The 21,019-nt window shown below is 40.1% G+C and overlaps 1 protein-coding gene across 1 annotated transcript in view; it reads left to right on the top strand.

Annotated features, from left to right (window-relative positions):
• The window catches only part of OSMR (oncostatin M receptor), a 23,848-nt gene extending 3,596 nt beyond the window's left edge, over positions 1-20,252 (top strand). The window contains exons 2-17 of the mRNA XM_010014565.1: positions 1,339-1,502; positions 3,876-4,035; positions 5,367-5,648; positions 6,242-6,371; positions 7,562-7,719; positions 9,827-9,963; positions 11,024-11,189; positions 11,703-11,779; positions 12,228-12,444; positions 13,007-13,189; positions 14,374-14,475; positions 14,896-15,075; positions 16,788-16,952; positions 18,455-18,533; positions 18,791-18,863; positions 19,803-20,252. Coding sequence (XP_010012867.1) covers positions 1,339-1,502; positions 3,876-4,035; positions 5,367-5,648; positions 6,242-6,371; positions 7,562-7,719; positions 9,827-9,963; positions 11,024-11,189; positions 11,703-11,779; positions 12,228-12,444; positions 13,007-13,189; positions 14,374-14,475; positions 14,896-15,075; positions 16,788-16,952; positions 18,455-18,533; positions 18,791-18,863; positions 19,803-20,252 — 2,723 coding nt within the window. The remainder of the gene's footprint in view (positions 1-1,338; positions 1,503-3,875; positions 4,036-5,366; positions 5,649-6,241; positions 6,372-7,561; positions 7,720-9,826; positions 9,964-11,023; positions 11,190-11,702; positions 11,780-12,227; positions 12,445-13,006; positions 13,190-14,373; positions 14,476-14,895; positions 15,076-16,787; positions 16,953-18,454; positions 18,534-18,790; positions 18,864-19,802) is intronic.
• Positions 20,253-21,019: the final 767 nt, after the last annotated feature.

The raw sequence follows: 21,019 nt of genomic DNA, 5'->3' as shown, positions 1-21,019 counted from the left end.
AGGGAAACTGCTTCACAGAAGTTAGTGTGGAGCAGGCACTACAGAAGAAATTACAAAAGAGTTTAGATTGCTGCCAGAAGCATCTATCAAAATGTAGATTATTAAACTAAATTTCCTGAATGCTAGCATTTGTGCTAGTAACGTTCTATAAAATTGCTAAGGTAATCATTGGGTCAGCAGGTGAAGCACAACTGGGAGAAATGACTAGATGAGGCCATTCTGGGAGAAGGAGCTTCTGAGATCTCTCAGTACATGCCATCCCTAAGGACTGTGGCTGTAGTGGGACAGGAATGACCAGAAAGAGTTCTGTTTTATTAAAATATACAGTTATTTCTGTGATTTCTTTTCTGTGTCCTGGTCGGTGTAAACATTCTGTCATTTATAACATGCAGAAGCATATTGGAAAGCAACTGTGTCAAAAGAAAAAGCCTATTTACTTGGCTATTTCAGTTGCCTGGCTTCCTTAACAACCAGATCAATAGCATTTTGTTTGCTTGTTTGTTTTTCAGGAAGGAGAGAAGATACAGGTCAGTGAGTGCCATATTCAATCTCTCCCAAGAGTTAGTTTTTCAGTGGAGAGGTGACAGAGCAGACATCTAAAAAGAGGGACTGCTTGTAAGCTGATCTGTACGTTTCAGAAGGCTAGTCTTAAGGGCCTTTCCTGTCTTGACACCAAAAGGCACTTCAGTCTGACTTTTAAACTTTATTTTATTCTGGAAATTAACTCCAAGCCCTCAAAAAGGATGGAGGTACATTTATAAGCATGTGTCTTATTCCAGTTGAAGAATTCATAGGCCTGACCTAAGCTCTGTGTAGAGCAACCATGAATGTGCCTAATATTAGAATATCATCTGAACTTCTTAGTGGAGGGAAACTCTCAACCTATCCAGTTGGGTCAGAGAGCAAAATTGAGCCTGGATTTTCTGCTTAATGATGAGAAGACTTGCTGGGGGTTGGGATTTCTTGGGATTCAGTCTCTTCTAAGACATTATGTTATTCCTTTTCATAAAACTATAAAAGGGATGGATTGGTATTCCCATAAATTAGCTAGTAAATTGAGGGCATAAAGAAATTAAATAGCATAGCCAATCTCATGATGGAGGGACTATCGATTAGATCCAGGAACCTCTTTCTAGCTGCTTATGCCTTAAGATGAAAAGTTATCTTTGCTTTTGATACCAATAACATGGGTCTTGGTTACTTCCTCCCCCTCTTCCTCCCTCCCCAAATCAGAACTGTCTGGTTTGGAACCTATCTTACCTCTAGCCACTGTTGTTTCCAATTTGCTTTATAACTCCTCTAAATTTTAATATTGTTGTGTCCTTTTTGTGCTCCTAGAATCCATTGTGTTTCCAGTAACTTACCTTAACGTTTCCAAGGATTTGGCTTTTCAGCGGCTGCTAGTGGAATGGGATGTTGGCAAGTCAGCACATGATGCTGAGCTGGCAATGTCTTTTGAAATACAAGTCCGTCGAACAGATGAAACTAGTACTATGTGGACAGTAAGTGTATTTTTTGAAAAAGGGTATATTAGGTATTTACAGTATAAAGGAAGCTAAAAGAAAATCCAATGTTCACGTGTATATGCAGATAGCTTTCCTGTACAGGTTTACGACTCACAACATACTATTTACAAAACTGTACTAGAAATACCTCTTTATTAGGTGTCAGGTGAAGTAATTTCCAGCTGTGCAGAATGTAGATGCACCTTGCATACCTTTATTGAGGGATTGTGGTGGGCAAACTTAGGAGATCTGATTTTGAAGGCCTCTCCCTTTCAAGGTGCAGATCCCCTATGCAGCTTCCCAGAAACATCCCTCCTACAGCTCCCAAAGGCAGTCTTTTTTGTAGTATGATTACTATCCTTCACTGGGGACTGAGCATGAGTCATGTTGCTGCATCTTCTCTCAGTTTATGAACCAAAGGTAGTCTCAGTGTGAGTGAAGCCTTCTAAGCCCTGCACTTGGCCCTGTTAGCAGTTATGTTACACCCAGTTACATTATCCTCTTCCAGTTAAGGAAGTAGTAATGTCTTTTTTGTAAAGTCCTTATACTGCTGGTTTGCCTTAACAACTAAACCAGCCAGATTTTCTGAAGAGGTGGAGATCGCTCAAATTATAGGCCTGCTCCTGATGTTTTCCTCAGAGAAGTGTGAGAAATTTTGTCTCCAAAGAAAATTTTCTCTCCTTTAGATCTGACAGAAATCCTTTGGGAACTAAATGCATGTTTTAGGGATATTATAGCTTACTATGAGTCATCTGCTGACTGAATTGTGGAAGAATATGAAGTGCACATGTTAAAACTTAGTAAAACCAGAAAACTGTTGTAGCTCATTTAAAGCTGCTATTTGCAAGAAAGCACAGGCAGCAGAGAAGGTCTTCTTTTTTCTGAAACCAGAAGTCGATGAAGTCGATAAAAAAAGATAGCCCTGTTAAGAGTCACAACTTGCTCTGGTCAGTCAAGCAGGTATTATCTATGCAGTTCAGAGAATTTTGACCACTGATACATGGGATAGGATTTTTAATACTCCATGAGTAGAACTAACCTTGAAGTGAGAAACTGGGGCCATATAACTACAACTAAGTGGGTTTTTGGAGTGTGGTATGGGAGGGAAGAGATTCCATCCAGAGGGACCTGGACATGCTTGAGAGGTGGACCTTATGAAGTTCATCAAGACCAAGTGCAAGGTCCTGCACCTGGATCAGGGCAATCTCAAACACAAATAAAGGCTGGGCTGAGAAAGGATTGAGAGCAGCTCTGAGGAGGAGGACTTGTGGTGTTGGTTTATGAGAAGCTCAACGAGACCCGTCAATGTGCACTCACAGACTGGCTGTGATGCTGGGCTGCATCAAAAGGAGCATAACCAGCAGGTCAAGGGAGGTGACTTTCCACCTTTAAGAAGGACATGGACCTGTTGGAGCAAGTCCAGAGGAGGGCCATGAAGACAATCAGAGGGCTGGAGCACCTCTGCTGTGAAGACAGGCTGAGAAGGTTGGGGTTGTTCAGCCTGGAGAAGTCTCTGGGAGACCTTAGGGCAGCTTCTAGTGCCTAAAGGGTCCTACAAGAAATCTGGAGAGGGCCTTTTTACAAGGCCGTGTGGGATAAGACAAAGGGGAATTACTTTTAACTGTCAGAGGGGAGATTTAGATTAGGTATTAGGAAGAAATTCTTCACTCTGAGGGTGGCGAGATGCTAGAACATGTTGTCTGGAGAAGCTGTAGTTGCCCCATCCCTGGAAGTGTTCAAGGCCAGGTTGGATGGAGCTTTGAGCAACCTCATCTACTGGAAGGTGTCCCTGCCCATATCAGGGGTGTTTGGAACTAAATGATATTTACAGTTCTTTCCAACCCAAACCATTCTATCACTCTGTGAAATCAGCAGGTATTTTCCTACTCTGCCTGTCACTGATGGTAGTACTGTTCTCAGATGTTGTGCCTCAGAACTACAATGAGATATCATCAGCCTAATTGGCTGTAATGCAAAGCCAGGACTATATAACCTAGATCATTATACGAGGTGCACCTGCAGGCAGGTGCATCTGTGCATGCTGTTACTCATGTAGTAGCCTGCACAAATAACGTACAGAAAGACTGAGAGTGAATCCCTTTCTTGAGAAGCAAGGCCTGACTCACGACTATGTTGTCAGAATCAAGTAAGTGTTGTCAGCACATCAGTCACTCCACTGCTGCTAGTACAGATTTGTAAGCAGTTACTTAACTACTAGTTACTTAGTGTAAGATCATGTGAAGCAAGTGGGATTTCAGAGATTAATTTTTTCAAAAGCTTCTTTGAGCTTTCTCTCATTGCTTGTGTTGTACTTCCAAAGTGTCTGCACATAGCCATGTTTTCAATACTTTGCCTTACTGCTCTTTGTAGGAGTTTCATAATGCCACACTTGACAAATCAGGAAAGCCTCTTCATTGGATATGGGATTCAGACATACCTTTGGAATGTATGGCACACTCAGTGAGAATCAGGAGCAAAGCAAAAGCATCAAAAATCTGGAGTCAGTGGAGTCTGTGGGAGACTGTGCTAGGTAAGCAAAACAAGACTTTTCAATATTGGTTTTAGTTTTTCCTAGTACAAAGTTAGATTGTAATTCACTGGTGACTGTAATGCTAAAATGTAGTTCAGGAGAGATGGTGTCAAATCAAGAATCCATTTTGAACTCTTTCATCTCTAATCACTAATCAATTATTATTATTGGGTTGGGTTTTTTTTCTGGCAGTAATAGCAATTCTTTAGCCATTGTTTTAAGTTGCAGACTGTCTTCCAAAGCTGTCAGACTGAAAGTTTTAGAGCTTTTATTGTTAATACATTAAAACAATACAGTACATAGAGTGGCATGGGATCCTGAATAGGCTCTGGAATAGCCTGTCACCAGGTCAGATGCAGTCCTAGCCTAGTCTGAGGGAGAGGAGCAGAAGTGCATACCTATGGCTACATCATCTGATGCACGTGTTGCTTTTGTCTGGGGTTCATAGCGTTCATTTGTATTAAAGAAGCAGAGAGAGAGGAGCAAGTCAGCTCTTTATGTCATTTGGAATGACCTTTTGTGAATTATGAGCGTAAAGAGGGAATGAATCAATAACGTAATTCATGGTATCACAAAACCCTTTTTTTTCAGATTACAATGTCTTACTAGAACAGTTTGGTTTCCAGATAGTTTGTTATAAACAAAATATGTAACTGCTTTAGAAAAAATTACTACAGTCTACAGTGACTTTGTAAAGAAACACTAGTCTTGTTTGGAGCAGCAAGGGCTTTTAGTTATGGGAGACATCATGGGTAGTACAAGCAGCATAGATTGCCCATTTCCCCCATCTATATAATGGGAAATAGGATGCAGGTCTCCCTTGGTTTCTCACAAAGCTCAATCTTGGAGATTTTATTTTTTCTGTTGAAACTGGACATTCCAAGTTGAGTATCCCCTTACTGATCTAATTCATTCCATGTTGTCTCCTCTTAGCTGAGTGCTGCATGAGCTTCAGAAGATTATGTTTTCTAAGTCCCCTGCTTATGATCTTCAAGAGCAGGCATTTTGGCTGAGTATCAGACTGTTCACTGGTGCAGGGGGTAGTGTTCATCTGTAAAGACAGTTCTTAAATGCATACTCTTCGTTTCCCTAAGTGGAAGTTAAGCAGGGAGATGGATTTAGTCTGTTAGGTAGTTTGTTGGACTACATTATATGTTTCTGGGTTTAAGAGAAATACAGGTATAATTACATATGGAATTAACTACATGGAAGTCCATGAATGGATAATATAATATTAGTAGATTCTTGAGTAAATGCTCAGTTATGCGTTCTAGTTGAAGGTTGCTGCCATGAGTAGATTTTGAAATGGTTTGTTATGTATTAATTTTCAGGCTTGGACACTTCAAATAACAGTGGACCACAAATCTTTCCAAATGAGAAAATTGTAGAGGAAGGCTCTGACTTCACTCTTTGTTGCCTTGGAAGGAAAGGTCAAACCCTTAAGGAATTCTTTCTAGTCCCAGCTGTTCATGTTTTCAATCACACATACAGTCAAGTCAGACTTCTCACTCTGAAAAATGTGTCACATCAAGGAGTGCCTCACATCACCGTCTACTGTCAAGAGTCTTGCAATGAGGAGCAATGCTATGATCATGCAGTTTTCTTTGTGGGTAGTAAGTGAATGCTTTATTACAATTCTATTTTCCTGTTGTTATTAGTCAAGAATGGCTGTGGGAAATTGTCATTGTCCTGTCATGTGCAGCTGAACTCTGTTTAATGTCTGTGTGAGTTCATATCTGTACACTTTCCTATAGAAAGCATTAAAGAATAGCATTAAATATGTTCAGATTACTCTCTTTAATTGACTCTAGGACAGGTGACTGATTTTTTTTAATATACCTACCCACTTAGGAGTTCAGCTTCTTTGTCTGTGTGCATGTGGTAAAAACTCTGCACAGTCCCCTTTTGAAGGCTAGTAGCAATTTTTACAGATAGAAAACAGTGCAGATTAAATTAATGAATATATGAATATAACAAAAAATAATAACATACAGAAGTGTTTGGATTGCAATTAATTTCTGATGTTATCCTGATTTTGTCTGTGGAGTAGTGGTTGAATAAGTTTAACTGAAATAATAATATCAGTAGTAAACTAAACTTTGTAGATATCCATTACTTGTAGTTTGTTAATATAGTAAAAAGGTTGATGACTTCTGCCTTGACTGCCATGCTGTTGGTGTTTTCTTTGTTTATTCCCTCTGACAAGAATCACCTCATGCACCTAATGATTTTTCCTGCCAAACTCAAGACATGAGAAGAGTAACATGTACTTGGAGCCAGGGAGGAGACACATATCTTTATGGACATTATTCACCAAAATACACCTTGTATGAAGAGTAAGTATGCTCACTGTTATATTAACTTTGGTCTCTGCTGTACAGAACAGTTATGTTCTTTCCTTTAAAATCTGCAGAAATGTTTTATCCTTGTTGCAATTAGCTGCTGCCTCTTTCCAGCCCTGATCCTTTATTTAACGAAGTCTGAGCAGTGCAGAACTGCTCTCAATTATACTACTTACAACAAAGTTGCAGGTTCATCAGACAGGTTCTGGTTGATAAAGCTTGTTCTAAACATTCTTTTGGGTTAATTTCTTTGGATATCTTTCAGTGTGTATGAAAACACCTTGCAGTCAGAATCTAGATAACAGAAAAGAATATAATTATTGGGTAACACACAACAGATAACTAGGATTAAATCAGATGGTATTAGTGTGTTCACAAGCCATTTACATTAATGCTGACACAAACTGATAATTCCCAGCTAACCCTCAGTTAGCCTGATTAGCCTCCCTCGTACTTTTTCTTTAGGATTTTATAACTTTACATGCTGGTGTTTTCCTTCTTGAGCTACTGACAATCCTACTTCTGTCTATAGTTTCTACAGTTTCAGCTGCTACACAGCTGTGGCGTATCAGACCTGGCCCGTGGCTCCTAGCTACAAAGGCATCTAAATGGAGAGGAAAGGGACTTTACCGCAGGGCGTACAGAGAAAGGGAACAACAAACTTTCATCAAAAGACCTCAGCAGAAAGCAGGTCATCACTGCATTATACCTTCATGGTCTCTTCATCATTCACGTCCATTAAGATATTATGATGCTGATTTTAAAAATGGAAGGTTAGAAGATGCGCTTGAAATCACTGCTTTATTTGAAAGCATAATGTGAATCGCTTAATTCTTGGCAAATAAGTCCCTAGTTTAGAATTTCCACAAGGAAATCACTAAAAGCAATTTAGCTGTATCTTAAAAGGATAAAGTAAGCTTGGCTGTATCTTAAAAGTATAGCAATTTAGCTGTATCTTAAAAAGATAAAGTAAACTCAGACTTTCAAGAAAACTTTCTTCTAATTGTAAAAATACCTGTAAACATCCTACTTCAGGCTAGGGAAAAGAACTGGGTATCCTCTTATAGTCCCTCTCCCCCTTATTTTTTACAGTGTTGGCCATTTTCAACATCTATGTCAATTGTACATTATGGAAAAATGTCTTTCTCTCTTTATCTCCCCTCTACCCCCACTTTCTTTGATAGGTTTTCCCAAAATAAGGTGCCATGCACAGTAAGTTGTTCTGAGCAGTGCTCATGTTCTTGGGATATAGGCCAGCAGAGGATCCTGAAAATCACCATGACTGTGGAAAACCCACTGGGAAAGAAAACTACCACAGATGTTTTTGATGTAACTCACAGAAGTAAGGTCTTTTCTATGTCTTTATTGAGGTTTTTTTGTCACAGGCTTTGTCCTCCTTCTGATCCTAATACTTGTGTCCCAGTTTAAAGTATGGAAGTCCTTGATTTTTATCTTCACAGTTCTTATTAGTTATCTGCTGTCTTTTCAGTTTCAGCCTTGCTAAGTTGTGTTAATGGTAAAAACCAGCTTCACTGCAAAGGTCGTATTTGGTTACTGAAATGACCCCTTAATGCTTCAAAATCTGATGCCTTGCTAAAGGTGGTTCAACGTATAGGAAGCAACATGATACAAGCATATAAAATGGGAAGTTCAAGAAAAATGTCTGTATCAGTTACTTGGGAATTCAGTCCTTTCTCCAAAGTATTATTGCTGATGTTACTGTCTTGCCAATATAAAATAGAGATGTACATTTTGAAAAGTGCGTAAATAAAATTGCTAACACCTCTCCAAATGAGGTGTTATGCAGGTATAAGCAGCCATTGCCAGTGCCAGGAAAAAGGTGATAGTGCTAACCTCTCTTGGTGCTAATATTGGACAGTAACATTCTCTGTGCTACTTTAGGGGCAGAAGAGTATTTCATCATTAGTGTGAAGTAAAACAGGTTATTCTGTGAGCAGTAGCTGATGGCTGTAGTTTCTTCTTCCCTATGAGTTGTATCCTTCATCACAGTGTACCCCAGGTGCTGTAAGTTCCTACTTACTTCTGCCTCAGAACACCTGGGTATTTCCTATGTCTGCAGCAGTATTTCCAGTTCTCCCTGAGCCCTCTAGCCTCACCACATCAGCTCAGTGTTCTGAAGGTCCTGTGGCTGCTTTACCTGTTTGAAGAAGCAGGAGGCAACATGTGCTTTGTTTTTAGCTGACATCTGATGGACAGGGAGTCTGGTGTTACTGCTGCGTTCTGGCAGTACTTGCTTCCTCAAAGGCATTGATTACAGTTTTGCTAGACATATTTTTTCATACAATTTGTAGGAACCAATGTTACATACCTGTCTTTGGTAAATTTGTCTCAGAAAGGCATGAGAGTTCTAAAAGTTGATTATTTGATTGTTTGGGGGTGGAAGAAATAGAGCAGGAAGAAAGTGAAGGAGTAAATTAACAGGTTGCAGTGAGACAACACAATATTATAAAGTAAGTTTCCATGGGAATTCAGGCTAAAAGAGATTACATTCAGTGTGCTAAGTACATTAAAGTTTTACTAGTTTTCCAGTTCTAGTGATAGTTATGAGTTAAAAGTGATACATAATATTTATGATGAGTTAACCTTTTAAATAGTGATTTCTGTAAAGTCCTTTATGTTTTCTGTAATCCTGGACATATTTACAGTAGAATTTTCCTTACTTAAAGGTTGTCAGCATGTAAAAAAACCTGATGTCCATCATTTCCAATTCTGCAGTTGGTAGCTGGGACCTTCTGCATCAAATCTCCTTTGAGTCTGGAAGTCCTCAAACTGTAATTCATTATCCATTTAGGATAATGCCAAAGCTGTAAACATACCACTCACGCACATGGCCATGTCTTATTCCTTACAATTGTATTGATAATATGGGAGAGTTTGAGATCTGCTGCTCTCACTGGATACTGCTTACATAGCAGTCAAGGATCTCAGAAATTGTCTGGAAGAGGTAGCATTGGCCCTGTTTATCAGGGGGTAACTACTGGCATGGGTCAATGTAAGAGATATGAATAAAATTTCTGGTGAAAAGGCTGGATTCTGGGGTGTAGAAATGTGGCAAATATTACTCACCGTGCTACATCGGGAGCCTCCACCAGCTCCTGGATTAGAGAATCTTCCTGTGTTTGCAATGAAAGTCTCTGACTCTTTATTTTATGTTCACCATTTTCTAAAATATTTCGAAGTCAGCACAAGGGGGTTGGTTTTTTTGTTGGGTTTTTTTTTTTTTTTTTTGTTTTGTTTTTGGTTTGGTTTGGGTTTTTTACATATTGTATAATATTTACTTGCATTTATATTCTGAAATTATTTTTTTACTAATTTAGATACGTTTCTCCTACACTGGCAAAGAAATCTGTATTTATTTGCTTTTACTACTCAGCTGAAATACCTTAAAATATGTTTTGTGGAAGCTAACTCAGATCTTCCATTGACAGTTTATCCTGCCGCACCTTTGCAGCTGTGGGAAGAATGCACAGATACCAAAATCACATTACATTGGAAACATCAAAACAAAGGAATTGAACTCTTTTGTCAGACTGAAGTGCTCCTACCTGATGGGAAAGTAGAACTGGTATGAAACCTGAATTTCATACACAAAAACATAGCGAGTATCTTTTTTTATGTGAGATTAGAAGATAATCCACCAGCAATTTGAATACAGTCTAAATCTCATGAGCATGTTGATGTGTCTGTTTTCTGGATTTGTTTGCTTTACACTGAGGATAGCTGGATTTGTCACATTTTTATTACTCATCTCATCTTACACACAGACGTCGGAAAGGCATGTTGAAGGCTTTTTTTATATTAGTTCAGGAGCTTTCTGTGTACTATTTACTGAGCTTAATGGTAGTGTGTCTGGTTTCTAGTGAGGGAACCCCCAACATTTTTTCTTCCCATGCTCTTCCACCTCCCTGAAGACTGAGTGGCCTCCTTGTCTTGTTCCACCTGTTTCACAAATGGTGTGATTGGCTAACTCTTTGCATGTGTACTGTCATTCCTTTGCAGCCCTTATCTTGTGAAGGCAGCTTGCCTCTAGCATATTAAAAAGTCATTATGAAGATCAGGATCAAGTTGCATCGTGTCTTAAGTATTGCTCAGGAGCTGTTAGATCAAATGGCTGCTGCAGTTGATCATTGCAGGAGACAGTTTAGAGGAGAGGCTTAAAAGCATGTTCACTTTCTGACTCTTATTAGAACTCTCTCTGTCTTTTGGGAGAGAGCGGAGGAAAGGGGTGGGGAAAAATGGAAAGAGTAGATTGTGCATAGATCTGAAACAGCATACTACTTACGCAAACTGAGTAAGAGACCCAGACTCTGTGAGGTTAAGATCTCAGCAGATTCCCTGCTTAATGTAAAGAGTCATCATTTGACAGCTTGTGAGTGACTCCTACTCAGTCACACTGACACAGCCTGCAGACCTCTCTTTGGATCTCCCAGTCTTTTGATCTTGTGCATGTCTTTTATTTTGGGGTTTTTTGACTGTTGTTCCATGATTATCTTTTTCAACTCAAACTGAACTGGCTACTATAGTATCTAGGGGAAGAACTTTTTTTTTTTTTCCCCCAGACAAAAACCTCTGAACTGAAATGAAGCTGAATTGAGCCTTGACTGTTCTCTTTTTCTGTCTTGCAGCATAATAGTTCAGGCACACACTTTCATTATGCCTCGCCCAGCATCACCGTGGATGGACTGCAGCCATACACTGAATACACAACTAGAGTGCACTGTGGGGCAGCTAAGCATTTCTGGAAGTGGAGTGAATGGAGTGAAGCCCGAACCATCAGAACAAAGGAAGCAAGTATGTCCAGTCTATTGAGAAGGGAAGCTTGAAGGATGTTCTTTACTTGCTACCTTTGTTTGCCATTTGTTGCTACTCTCTTGCTGTGTAGCTAAAGCAGAGGCCTGTCACATGCTTAAAAGTAGAACCACTCTAAGCAAAATTTAAGAAGGTGTCTCTTGCTAAACAAGTCTCATCCTAGCTGCCAGTCTGCCATTTCATCCAGTGCAGGCAGCGTGAAATCCAGATGACTGGGAGGATGAACAGACTTGAGTTGCAGTGTTCTGTGAGAGCTGGAGGAATGGTGCAGAGAACTGGGAACTGCAAGCAAAGAGAGGTGAACCAGGCATTCATTCAGAAAGAATAATGAAGAGAGAAAGAAGTTAAAGGATAATGCTTTGGCAAGACCTGGGAGTGATGGGGAAAAAGGATAAAGAGGGTTTGGGGTTGGAATTTCTTCAAATAGGGGGAAACAATTAAATGCTTTATCCTTTCTGCACCTAGAGCATCTTTGATTTACTGTGTTTATTGCAGCTCCATCAGGGAAACTGGATATCTGGAGAGAAATTACACCAGTTCAGGGGGGGCGGAATGTGACCTTGTTCTGGAAGGTAAGGCACTGGTACAGAAACAGAAGCAAAGCCCTCATAAACAGGTTGGAAATTTCTCCTGTGAACTTTTAACAAGTTTGTGTGCACTTAATAGCAATTCAGTATGAAAATGTCTTTTAAGAATCGAAGACAAATATCATATATAACATATGTCAGAACATATGTAGCTGTGTGCTGTCCTGGCATTTCAGACATATACTTCAGTTTTTCCAAATATTATAACAAGACAAAAGCCATTACTGAGATTTCTGTATTTCTATTTTGACCAGTATATGTATGCATGTACAGAAACAAGTGTTTATATTCTTACAGAAAAAATATATCTAATTAGTTATTTAAAGTTCTAAATGTTCCTTGCTTCTTTTTCTGTTGTTTTTTGGGGGGTTTTATTTTTTTTTTTCAAAATTTAGTAAGTAATTGGTGTCTACCCCTATAACTTTTTCCCCAGCAAGCACCAAGTTTTCAAGCAAATGGAGAAAATATTTCATATGAAGTAACCTGGGAAAAAGTAGAAGATTGTTCTAAGTCTGAAAGCACCTCCTTTTCATCAGCCTACAATAGCACAAGGATTTCCATTGATAACCATTCTTACAGAATGAGTATCACAGCAAAGAACAATGTAAATTATTCACTTCCCTCCATATTGATAATCCCTAGCTCTACAGGTAACAGTTTTCAGTTAGTTTCCATTACGAGAGTTTTGTGAAGTGGTAATTTATCATCTTGAGGGAACAAATTAATCTGGCCTGTTAACTCACACACTGCTATCTGAAAATTATTAATGTGTTATTGCTTACAGAGTGGTAACTGTATGAATATTTAGCTTAAGTGCCTTGATTCATCCCTTACAACAGACAGTGTTTTGCACAGAAAGGCTCCACAGAGCAAAACATATTTAGCCTTAAATCAGGGTCTCAGACCTGCAGCAGGTGCTGTAAAGATGAAGCCAGTGCCCTGCAGAGAACTCTTGTGTGTGATTAGCCTCTTGTGATTATGCCTCCAGGTTTCTGAAGTTTTATGAATATATAGTAATAATTAGTGGATTTGTTTTCAGTGCATACAAAAGAAATCAACTTTCAGCATGTGAAGGATCCTGTATGTCTGATAGTGAAGGAATGTGACTGTTTTATTATTAACTGCTTATCATAGAAACTGTATTGATCTTCGTTTATGAATCAAGGGTCTTATGCAGGAAAATAATAGTGACTATGGTTTTTTTATTCCTAGATACCCAAGAGCTTAAAGAAGAACAGGTTAATGGTACAGATGATGGCATTTTTATTACCTGGGAGCCCAGACATATATACGACAATTATATTGTCGATTGGTGTAACTTTCCAATGTTGCAGCCTTGTGATTTGCAGTGGAAGAGATTTGGGCCCAACACTTCCAGTGCTCTGATCAACTCAGGTGAAAGATGAACCATTTTTCTTTCTTGATGTCTGCGCAACAACCGTTCATGCTGTGGGCATTAATTGAATTTAGGAAACAAATCCTGTGGAATATTGAAATCTGTGCAGTGTAGGTGTAGTTCTTCAAAGGCACGTGGCGTCATGCATTGCCTAGAAAATGAATTAGACACCTCAAATGTACCAGCATTATTAAGCCTAGGAAGTCAGCACAGTATTTTAGAAAAGTCAGTACAGCATTTTAGAAAAAACCTCTTCTGAGTGGCTTCTAGTCATGTCTTGAGGGAGGATGAGGTAAATGAAAGAGTTAAAATCTTTTAGCAGGAGAGATGCAAAACTGAGCTGTGCCTTATCTGTAACGTGGCTCAGAAGTTTAGACTCCAGCAATTTAAAACCCACTGTGTAGTGAGAGCTTTAGTGCTGTCAGTGTGCCACAAGTGATGCGTCTCAGACCTGGTCCTTGCTTAAGACCAGTTGTGTGGGTTTATCGCAATGGTGACTGGGAGAAAAGATTCTAGCTGTGTGAAAGTTGCTCTGATGTACTTCCACAACTGCAAGAATACAGGCTTCCTGATGTCTCTCAACCTGAGAGTTCACTTTGGAATGAAACATGTTTGAATAAAATTTGACTGAACGTATTTCAATATGCAGTGAAGGAACAACACTTTAGTGCATACAAATGCATAAGAACCTGCATCCTCAGTGAAGGAGAGTGTGTTAACACCTGATAAAAATGTTGTTGAGTTCTTCAGTGAGATGCACTAGGTTAATGCAAATAGGAGTGGATGTCAGTGAGGATAGCATGGAATCCTGATGAATGGGTATGTGTCTACATTAAACAGCCCAAAACATGACCCCTGCCTGTGCAGGAAACTGAAATGGAATTATCTTGCTTCTGATGCATTCTGAGTCTATTGTGCACTCATCTTGAATACTCTACGGCAACAAAAGTATATTAACAATCCCCCTCAATTCTCTCTTTCAGACAGAATAAATTTGTTCAATTCACATTAGGCACACTAAGAATTGGTTTATCTTGTGTCTCCTTCAGTTGCCTTAAGAGCACAATAGCCCACAAAGAAGATTTCTAATGGATTATAGACCTCTGTAGAAAGCAGTTAAGTAAAAGCAAAACAAAAAGACAAACCATAACCTATTTTTGTAACCAGTTTCACTATTTTCTAGCTGCTTTTATTCCAGGGGTGAGATACAACTTCCAAATCTATGGATCTGTTGCTAATAAAGCATCCTTACTGGAGAAGAAGACTGGTTTTCTCAGGGAGCTACGTAAGTTGGCAGTATATTTAGGGTTTATGTATTTGCTAAATTAATCTGTTAGAAACAGAAGAATTCCACATCCTTCCTACTGCAAGTAGGTAGAAATATATTTGCTATGTTGTTTCTATACAATCATTTAAAAGTTGTACAGCAATATACACAGCCTACATCAAGCATACTTGACCAGTGCAGTGACCAGGTAGAGTCCATATTAATTAGAATAGCTGAAAAAAGCTGTGACTAGCAGTCATATGGACAGGCATAACGTGGACTGTATGAAGGCTCTGTGGAGTTCACAACTCCTGTGGAGTGCTTTGGCTTTGTACAGCTTTTAAATACAAGTAAGATAGAAACACCATTTGGGTTGGGTTTTAAGTGAACATTCTGGAAGAATAATGGCAAGTTTAACCTGAATTTCCTTTCTTCCAGCTCCTCTGCTTGACCCTGTTGTGGAAAAAATTGAACTGACTTTCAATGCAGTAACACTATCTTGGGATTCTTATCCCACAAACGGATCACAGTCTGGTTTTATAAGAGGCTACCACGTTTATGTGTCACCTCTAAAAGAGGACTGCAGTTTGAAAGGATCCCAAAAACATGTTCTGCCAGGTAACAGCTCTGGGATTTAGGAATTTGTGTCATTACTATAGGTGAAAGACTGTGTGGCTGGTGCTGATACTACAGCCTCTTAGACAGCTGACATTAGGCAGGCACATTGGCTTATTACGCAATACACAGGTTTCAGCACCTGCTGCCTTCGAATGCTCTCTAGTGCTTGAGGTGCTAATGGGAGGAAGTGGGTCCTGGCTTTATACAGATTTATAGCCCCTGTCATGTTGTCCATAGTTCCTTCTAACTCCAGTGTGAGCTCCAGAAAAGCTTGTTGTAGTACTGTAGGAGGAGTCAAGTTTCTGCCTCTTATGGTCTGAGTTCTGGATAAATTTTGAAAACATCTGTTTGTGGTCTACTTGGATGAGAGTCATAGGAAGCATGCTAGTTTTACTAGGATTTGGGGTATTTTAGAAACAGATGGGATACAGTTTATTTCCTTCAGAATGGAGCACTGTGTGAATTCCCTATTTAAATTCTTTTATAGTGAAAGTATTTGTGGCTGTGCTCTACAGTGGAGTTCCTTCAGCAGAACTGAGCTGTGGGGTGGCACAAAGCCACATTTAAACTTTTATATCTGATCTTCCTGCTCCACAGTTAAAACTGCCCCAGATGACTTTGCTCCATTATAATTTTCAGATGTTTCCAACATGTTCCAGGATATTTTCTTTTCCCCTTTGCCTTTACTTCCAGTTGGGTCATGTCCTGTATCAGATTCTTCTGCTGATTAGACTAGTACCAGACTGAAAAGCTTAGCTTGAGCTGAAGGAGGCTTATATAGAAGTTCCTGTCAGAACTAACCTAACCATAGAAATACCAGATTTCTGCAAGTCATCCCAGTTACACTTTAGAATGTTTAAATCGAAGATTTCCTGCTTCATGTTTTGTCTGAGCTCAGACAAGGGGTGTGACTGGAAGGAGAAGGAATAAGATAACCCTTTTCTCCCTGGGGTCTGGGAGTTGCGCAATAGAGAGGCATAAGGAGTTTTTTTCAGGCAGCAAATTCTTGCTTTTGATTATCTTCCAAGAACTTGACCTAAGCTTAAGGGCTATGAGATTCTGGTAAAAAAGGAAATGGCAAAGCCCAAGTCATTCTGCTCAAAAGCTCTACTAAAAGGAAATTAAACTGTCTCAGCTTTTGACAGCAAGTTATTAGGTGGCCTGCCAAATGCAATGCTGTGGACAGACCAGTTAGAAGGGATGTGAATTCAGACCAGTGATACTTAGTCAGAACACATCATCCTTCTCAGAAGAAAGTATGCAAGTGCCAAATGTTGTGTTATTTTGGTGGTCGAGCGGTCTGGGTTAAGCTGGTTTGTAACATTTAGGGGAGAACTTAACTGCAACCTTTCAATACTTGAAGGGGTCTTACAAAAAAGATGTAGAGACTTCTTTTACTAGGGCCCATAGCAATATGACAAGGGGGAATGGCTTTAATCTGAAATAGATTTAGACTAGATATTAGGAAGAAATTATTTACTCTGAGGGTGCTGAGGTGCTGGCACAGGTTGCCCATAGAAGCTGTGGCTGCCCCACCCGTGGCAGCATTTAAGGCCAAGTTGAACACAGGGGCTTTGAACAACCTGGTCTAGTGGAAGGTGTCCCTGCCTATGGTAGGGGTGTGGAATCAGCTGATCTTTGAGGTCCCTTCTAACGCCAATCATTCTGTGATTCTGAGATTCTATGATTCTGTCTTATCTGTTTCATTTTAGATGATTCAGTGCTATGTAAATATACAATTGAAAATCCAGAAGAAAAGAGATACACTGTGAAACACCTATTGTCAAACACAAAATACAAACTCGTAGTTAAAGCATATACAGATGGAGGAGAGACTCCCATTGTAAACTTTATATACATAGATACACCGCTTAACTGTGAGTATTGGCTGTGGAAAATTTGTCTTCTAGCAGAAGGAGAAATATTTAATTCAATGTAACAATGAGAAAGAATCCAGGTGAGAACCAAAATGTGCATACCAACACGGCATTGTGATACTTCTAAATAGCTACTTTTTTTCCATTTTAGAATTAAAATAATTTTACATCCTTATTTAAGTTTTATATCTTTCTGGGAAATAGCTTGATTTATGCATGTTTGCAGACTAGTGAGACGTGTTTGCTAGAATGTGTTGAAGAATTGCATTTTGGTTTAACTAGTTTTCTAACATGGGAAAAACTACAGACCTGTGTGCAAACAGGTAATTTCTCAATGGGCTCTTGAACTTCTAATGGTGATTGTTATTCTCGTAAGTGTTTAAATCCATTGCAAAGTTAACTCCTGTGTAAGTAAGTCAGAAAGGAGGGGTTGCTGGTTTGAGCATTTTATTTTGCTAACTGGGCAGATCTGACCATGAAAACAGAACAGGGTATTGCTTGCCTGTAGTTCTGTTCCCTTGAAAGTACCACTCAGCAGCTGTGGTTGGGAAACTTAACCATCCAAACCAGAGATACCTGCTTTGGAAAAACCAACTGGGGGCAGAGGTGAAGGGGGAGAGGTAGGAAAGGGTGAAGCCTTGGCTCAGACAAGGAGACTCATTGTTTTATACATACTAGCAGAACAGTGTCTAAACCCTCACAACACCGTCACAGAGGCAGCTCTGCCTCAGACTGGTGTTTCAGCTCCCATTAGCCAGCCTTCTCTTGTGCAGGCACAGACATTTGTACAGCCACACAGGAAATCAAAATGGGGGCTTAACTAACCCAAAAAAGACAAAAGGAGGATGTAACACATGCCCATTCCATGTTGTGGTGTGGGGTAGGCATACACAGACTTGCTGGCACAGGGCAAGGGGGCACTGGCCAGGGCAGAGGGACAGCAAGCACTAACTATTGCTCCCCTTCTGCCTCCTTATAGCCTCAGCTGTCTGAGAAAAACATAGCCCAGGGCTGTGTCTTCTAACTAGAAGGAAATTGAGTTTCTTATGTCAGCGTAAGTCCTAGGAGAGCATGAATACTTGTGTACTGTCTGTCTTGCTATAGTCCGTCCATACCGGAGGTACAGATGTTCTGTCAACATCTTGTGGTAAAAATCTGTCTTCTTTGGGGACCGAAATGAAGCCTAAAGTGAATTGAGGTTATTGTTGTCTTAGCTTTTGGAAATTTACCCTTATAGTTAAGGTGCCAACATGAGAACAAATTAAACGCAATCTAGTACTAATTCAATTTTGGTAAAGGAAATCAAGGTTCAAAGACTTAGAGCTGTACCCTAGAAATTCCAGCCAAACTATCTTGCAACCATGGGCCACATACACAGTTTTACTGCTGAGTTAGTGGCAGCTATCCCATGTGGGCCTGATGCTGTTTTTGCTCTGGAAACTCAGGCTGTATCGACAGATGAGAAGATGAAAACAAGTTTTTAAAGTATTTCTTTTCCATAGCCAACATGCTGTACCTCCTAGTCCTGCTAGTGGTAGTTCCTGCACTAGTAGCAGCCATATGCCGCTGGAAGATGAAGTGGTAAGTCATAATGCATTACAGAGAACGTAACCACAGCTGCAGCTTGTTGCTTCGAGCCTGTTGTAAGACCTCATTCATTTTTCCCTTTGACTGAACAACTGTGTGCATGGGTGATTTAAGTATTTGGCTTCTGGCATTTCTGGGACGCTCATCATCTGCTGCTGTTTCTGCACACGTCTATGTGTGGCTTCTGCTGGTACAATATGCTTTGATGAGAGAAAAAGACTCCATCATTTGTTTTGCTCTCTTATTTCCAGGGTGAAGGAATGCTGCTGTCCTGTAATACCTAGTCCTAACAAGAGCAAAGTGCTGTCATTCCAAGAGTTTAAGGTAAGACCATTGAAAATTTGGTATATTTAATTTTCCATTCTTTGATTAGTGGAGTTTCAGAAAAATACTCTCCCAGTGTTGACTACATTTAAAAATGAGTGATGTTCATTATATGGAAATCAACATAATTTAGTACCATCATTTAGTGGAAAATTCTCCTTTCAATATTAATGTGATTGATCATTCTACATTCTGTAGTCTATTACTGCAAAAAGTAAAAGTGCAGTTGGAGAATAAATGAAACATTTTGATACAATAGGTGACGCATATCCAGTGTTACTGTTCAAAACCCAGCACTGCCTGAACACAACAGACCAGAGGATACAGCACTTTGCTGCAGCCTGTGACCTGTGGCTGCCCCATCCTCCTGCCTCCTACATCGCAGCAGAGGGCACTGCAGAGATGCGCTTGCTGGCCCCTGTGAGGATGCAGGGGGCCCTGCCAGGCACTACCAGGTCTGGCTGGCAGGAAAGGACTGGAAAAAGGCATTCAGCTGCTTCTGTGGGCCCTTCGAACCAGGGGCTGCTGCTGATTTGGCTGCTGGTTCACTGAGCAGTAGCACCAGGGGGAGGACTCTGTACCACCTAACTGCTGCTGCTGCCTTCTGCCACTACTGGCTCAGGCTAAAAAGTGCACATACTACAAACCTGGCAAAGGCTTTAAAGCAGAGGGACGTGGTTCATTCTTCAACTGTAGTAATACCCAACCTACTTACAAAAGAAATCTCAAAATAAATACTCTGATAAATTCCACATAAAATACAGCTTCTGTTGGCGTTCTGTACATGTGTTTTCCTTCAAATTCTGTTCATTTATTTGGAAAATCCAAACTCAAAAAAAAATTTAAGACAGTAGTAGAAGTGCTTGGAGTAATCATTCCCTTTCCTTTACTCTGTGCTTCTTTCAGTGAGTAATTATTTTGTTTTATGATCTCTTCTAGATCGGTTCTGAGAAAGTACTGAAAATAAGTGACTGCATTCCTGACATGCTAGCAGTGGACAGTAAGGCTGAAGCCCAGAAGTTACATCCTTGGAGCCAGCTGCCTTCAGTGACAACCGACAATAACACTGATGATCACAATTCTTCCTACATTTACCTTAATGGAAATGAAGAGAGAGACTTTACACCCACACCTACACCTCAGACTCATACTTGGTTTGAAAATTTTGCTTATTCTTCTCATCTTGCGGTTGAATCTGGTCCCTATCAACCACCAGAGACAACAGAAGCAAGCAAGCCAGAACAGTCAGTGATGCTGTACCAGCCACACTACTACTTTGCCATTTGTAAGGAAGATGCTGCCTCAACGCCCCAAGAAACAGCTGGCAGAAAGACCAGCCTGAGATATGTTTCGCAAACAGATGTGCACTGCCTAGGGAGGAAGCTTTGATGTACTCTCCTCCTTGAGTCCATCCAGTTTTTGGTTACACAATATAAATAAGATTTTCTAAACCCACACCTTCTTTGGATGAAGGCTTTCACAATCCCAGCTGCTTCTGTTAATGCTGCAAAGCTCTTGCTTCAGGACAAGTTTAAAAATACTGTTTTGTGCACAGGAATGATGTGCACAATGGTTTCATCACAAGTTACAGGCATTATATCAGCTTTACAGGCAGCTTTGTGGCCTGTATTATATAAAAGGTTAAATTATAGCAGTTCATCATAGCCTGGTGCAGAAAACTACTATATTTTGCAGAGACTGAAAATCTATTCAGAAAGCAAGTTAAAGAAGTGAGAGTGCTCACGGTGCGTGTTTCACTTGTGCTTACTCTCTGCTTTGGCCACCCCAGCCAGTGGGTTGCAGCTGTAACAGAGTTATTACTCAGCTTTGGGGTCTGTCCCAGCCCAGTAACACTGAGAGTATGTGCTGAAAGAGTAGAAGGAACTTTGACTTCTCTAGGAGTGCTACCCTGTGCACCAAAATACAGTGACCACCCTGCTTTTACTTCACCTGTCTTCTAACTATGCTTGGTAAGTGAAAGAGCACAGAAAACAGGTTTTTATGGCCCCTGCTAGTGGGCTGCTGCTGCTGTTCCTGGTAACTGCCTTCTCTGCAGGAAGAATGACCCTTTGAAATCCTAACCAAAATCCATAACTGAACAAAGAGATGTGTCCCTCAGGGGTCAGTGTTGGGACCTCTGTTGTTCAATATCTTTG

The sequence above is a fragment of the Nestor notabilis genome, unplaced genomic scaffold (assembly GCF_000696875.1).
Source record: "Nestor notabilis isolate BGI_N333 unplaced genomic scaffold, ASM69687v1 scaffold2735, whole genome shotgun sequence".
Classification (NCBI taxonomy): domain Eukaryota; kingdom Metazoa; phylum Chordata; class Aves; order Psittaciformes; family Psittacidae; genus Nestor; species Nestor notabilis.
This window is presented reverse-complemented; position numbering and strand designations above follow the sequence as displayed.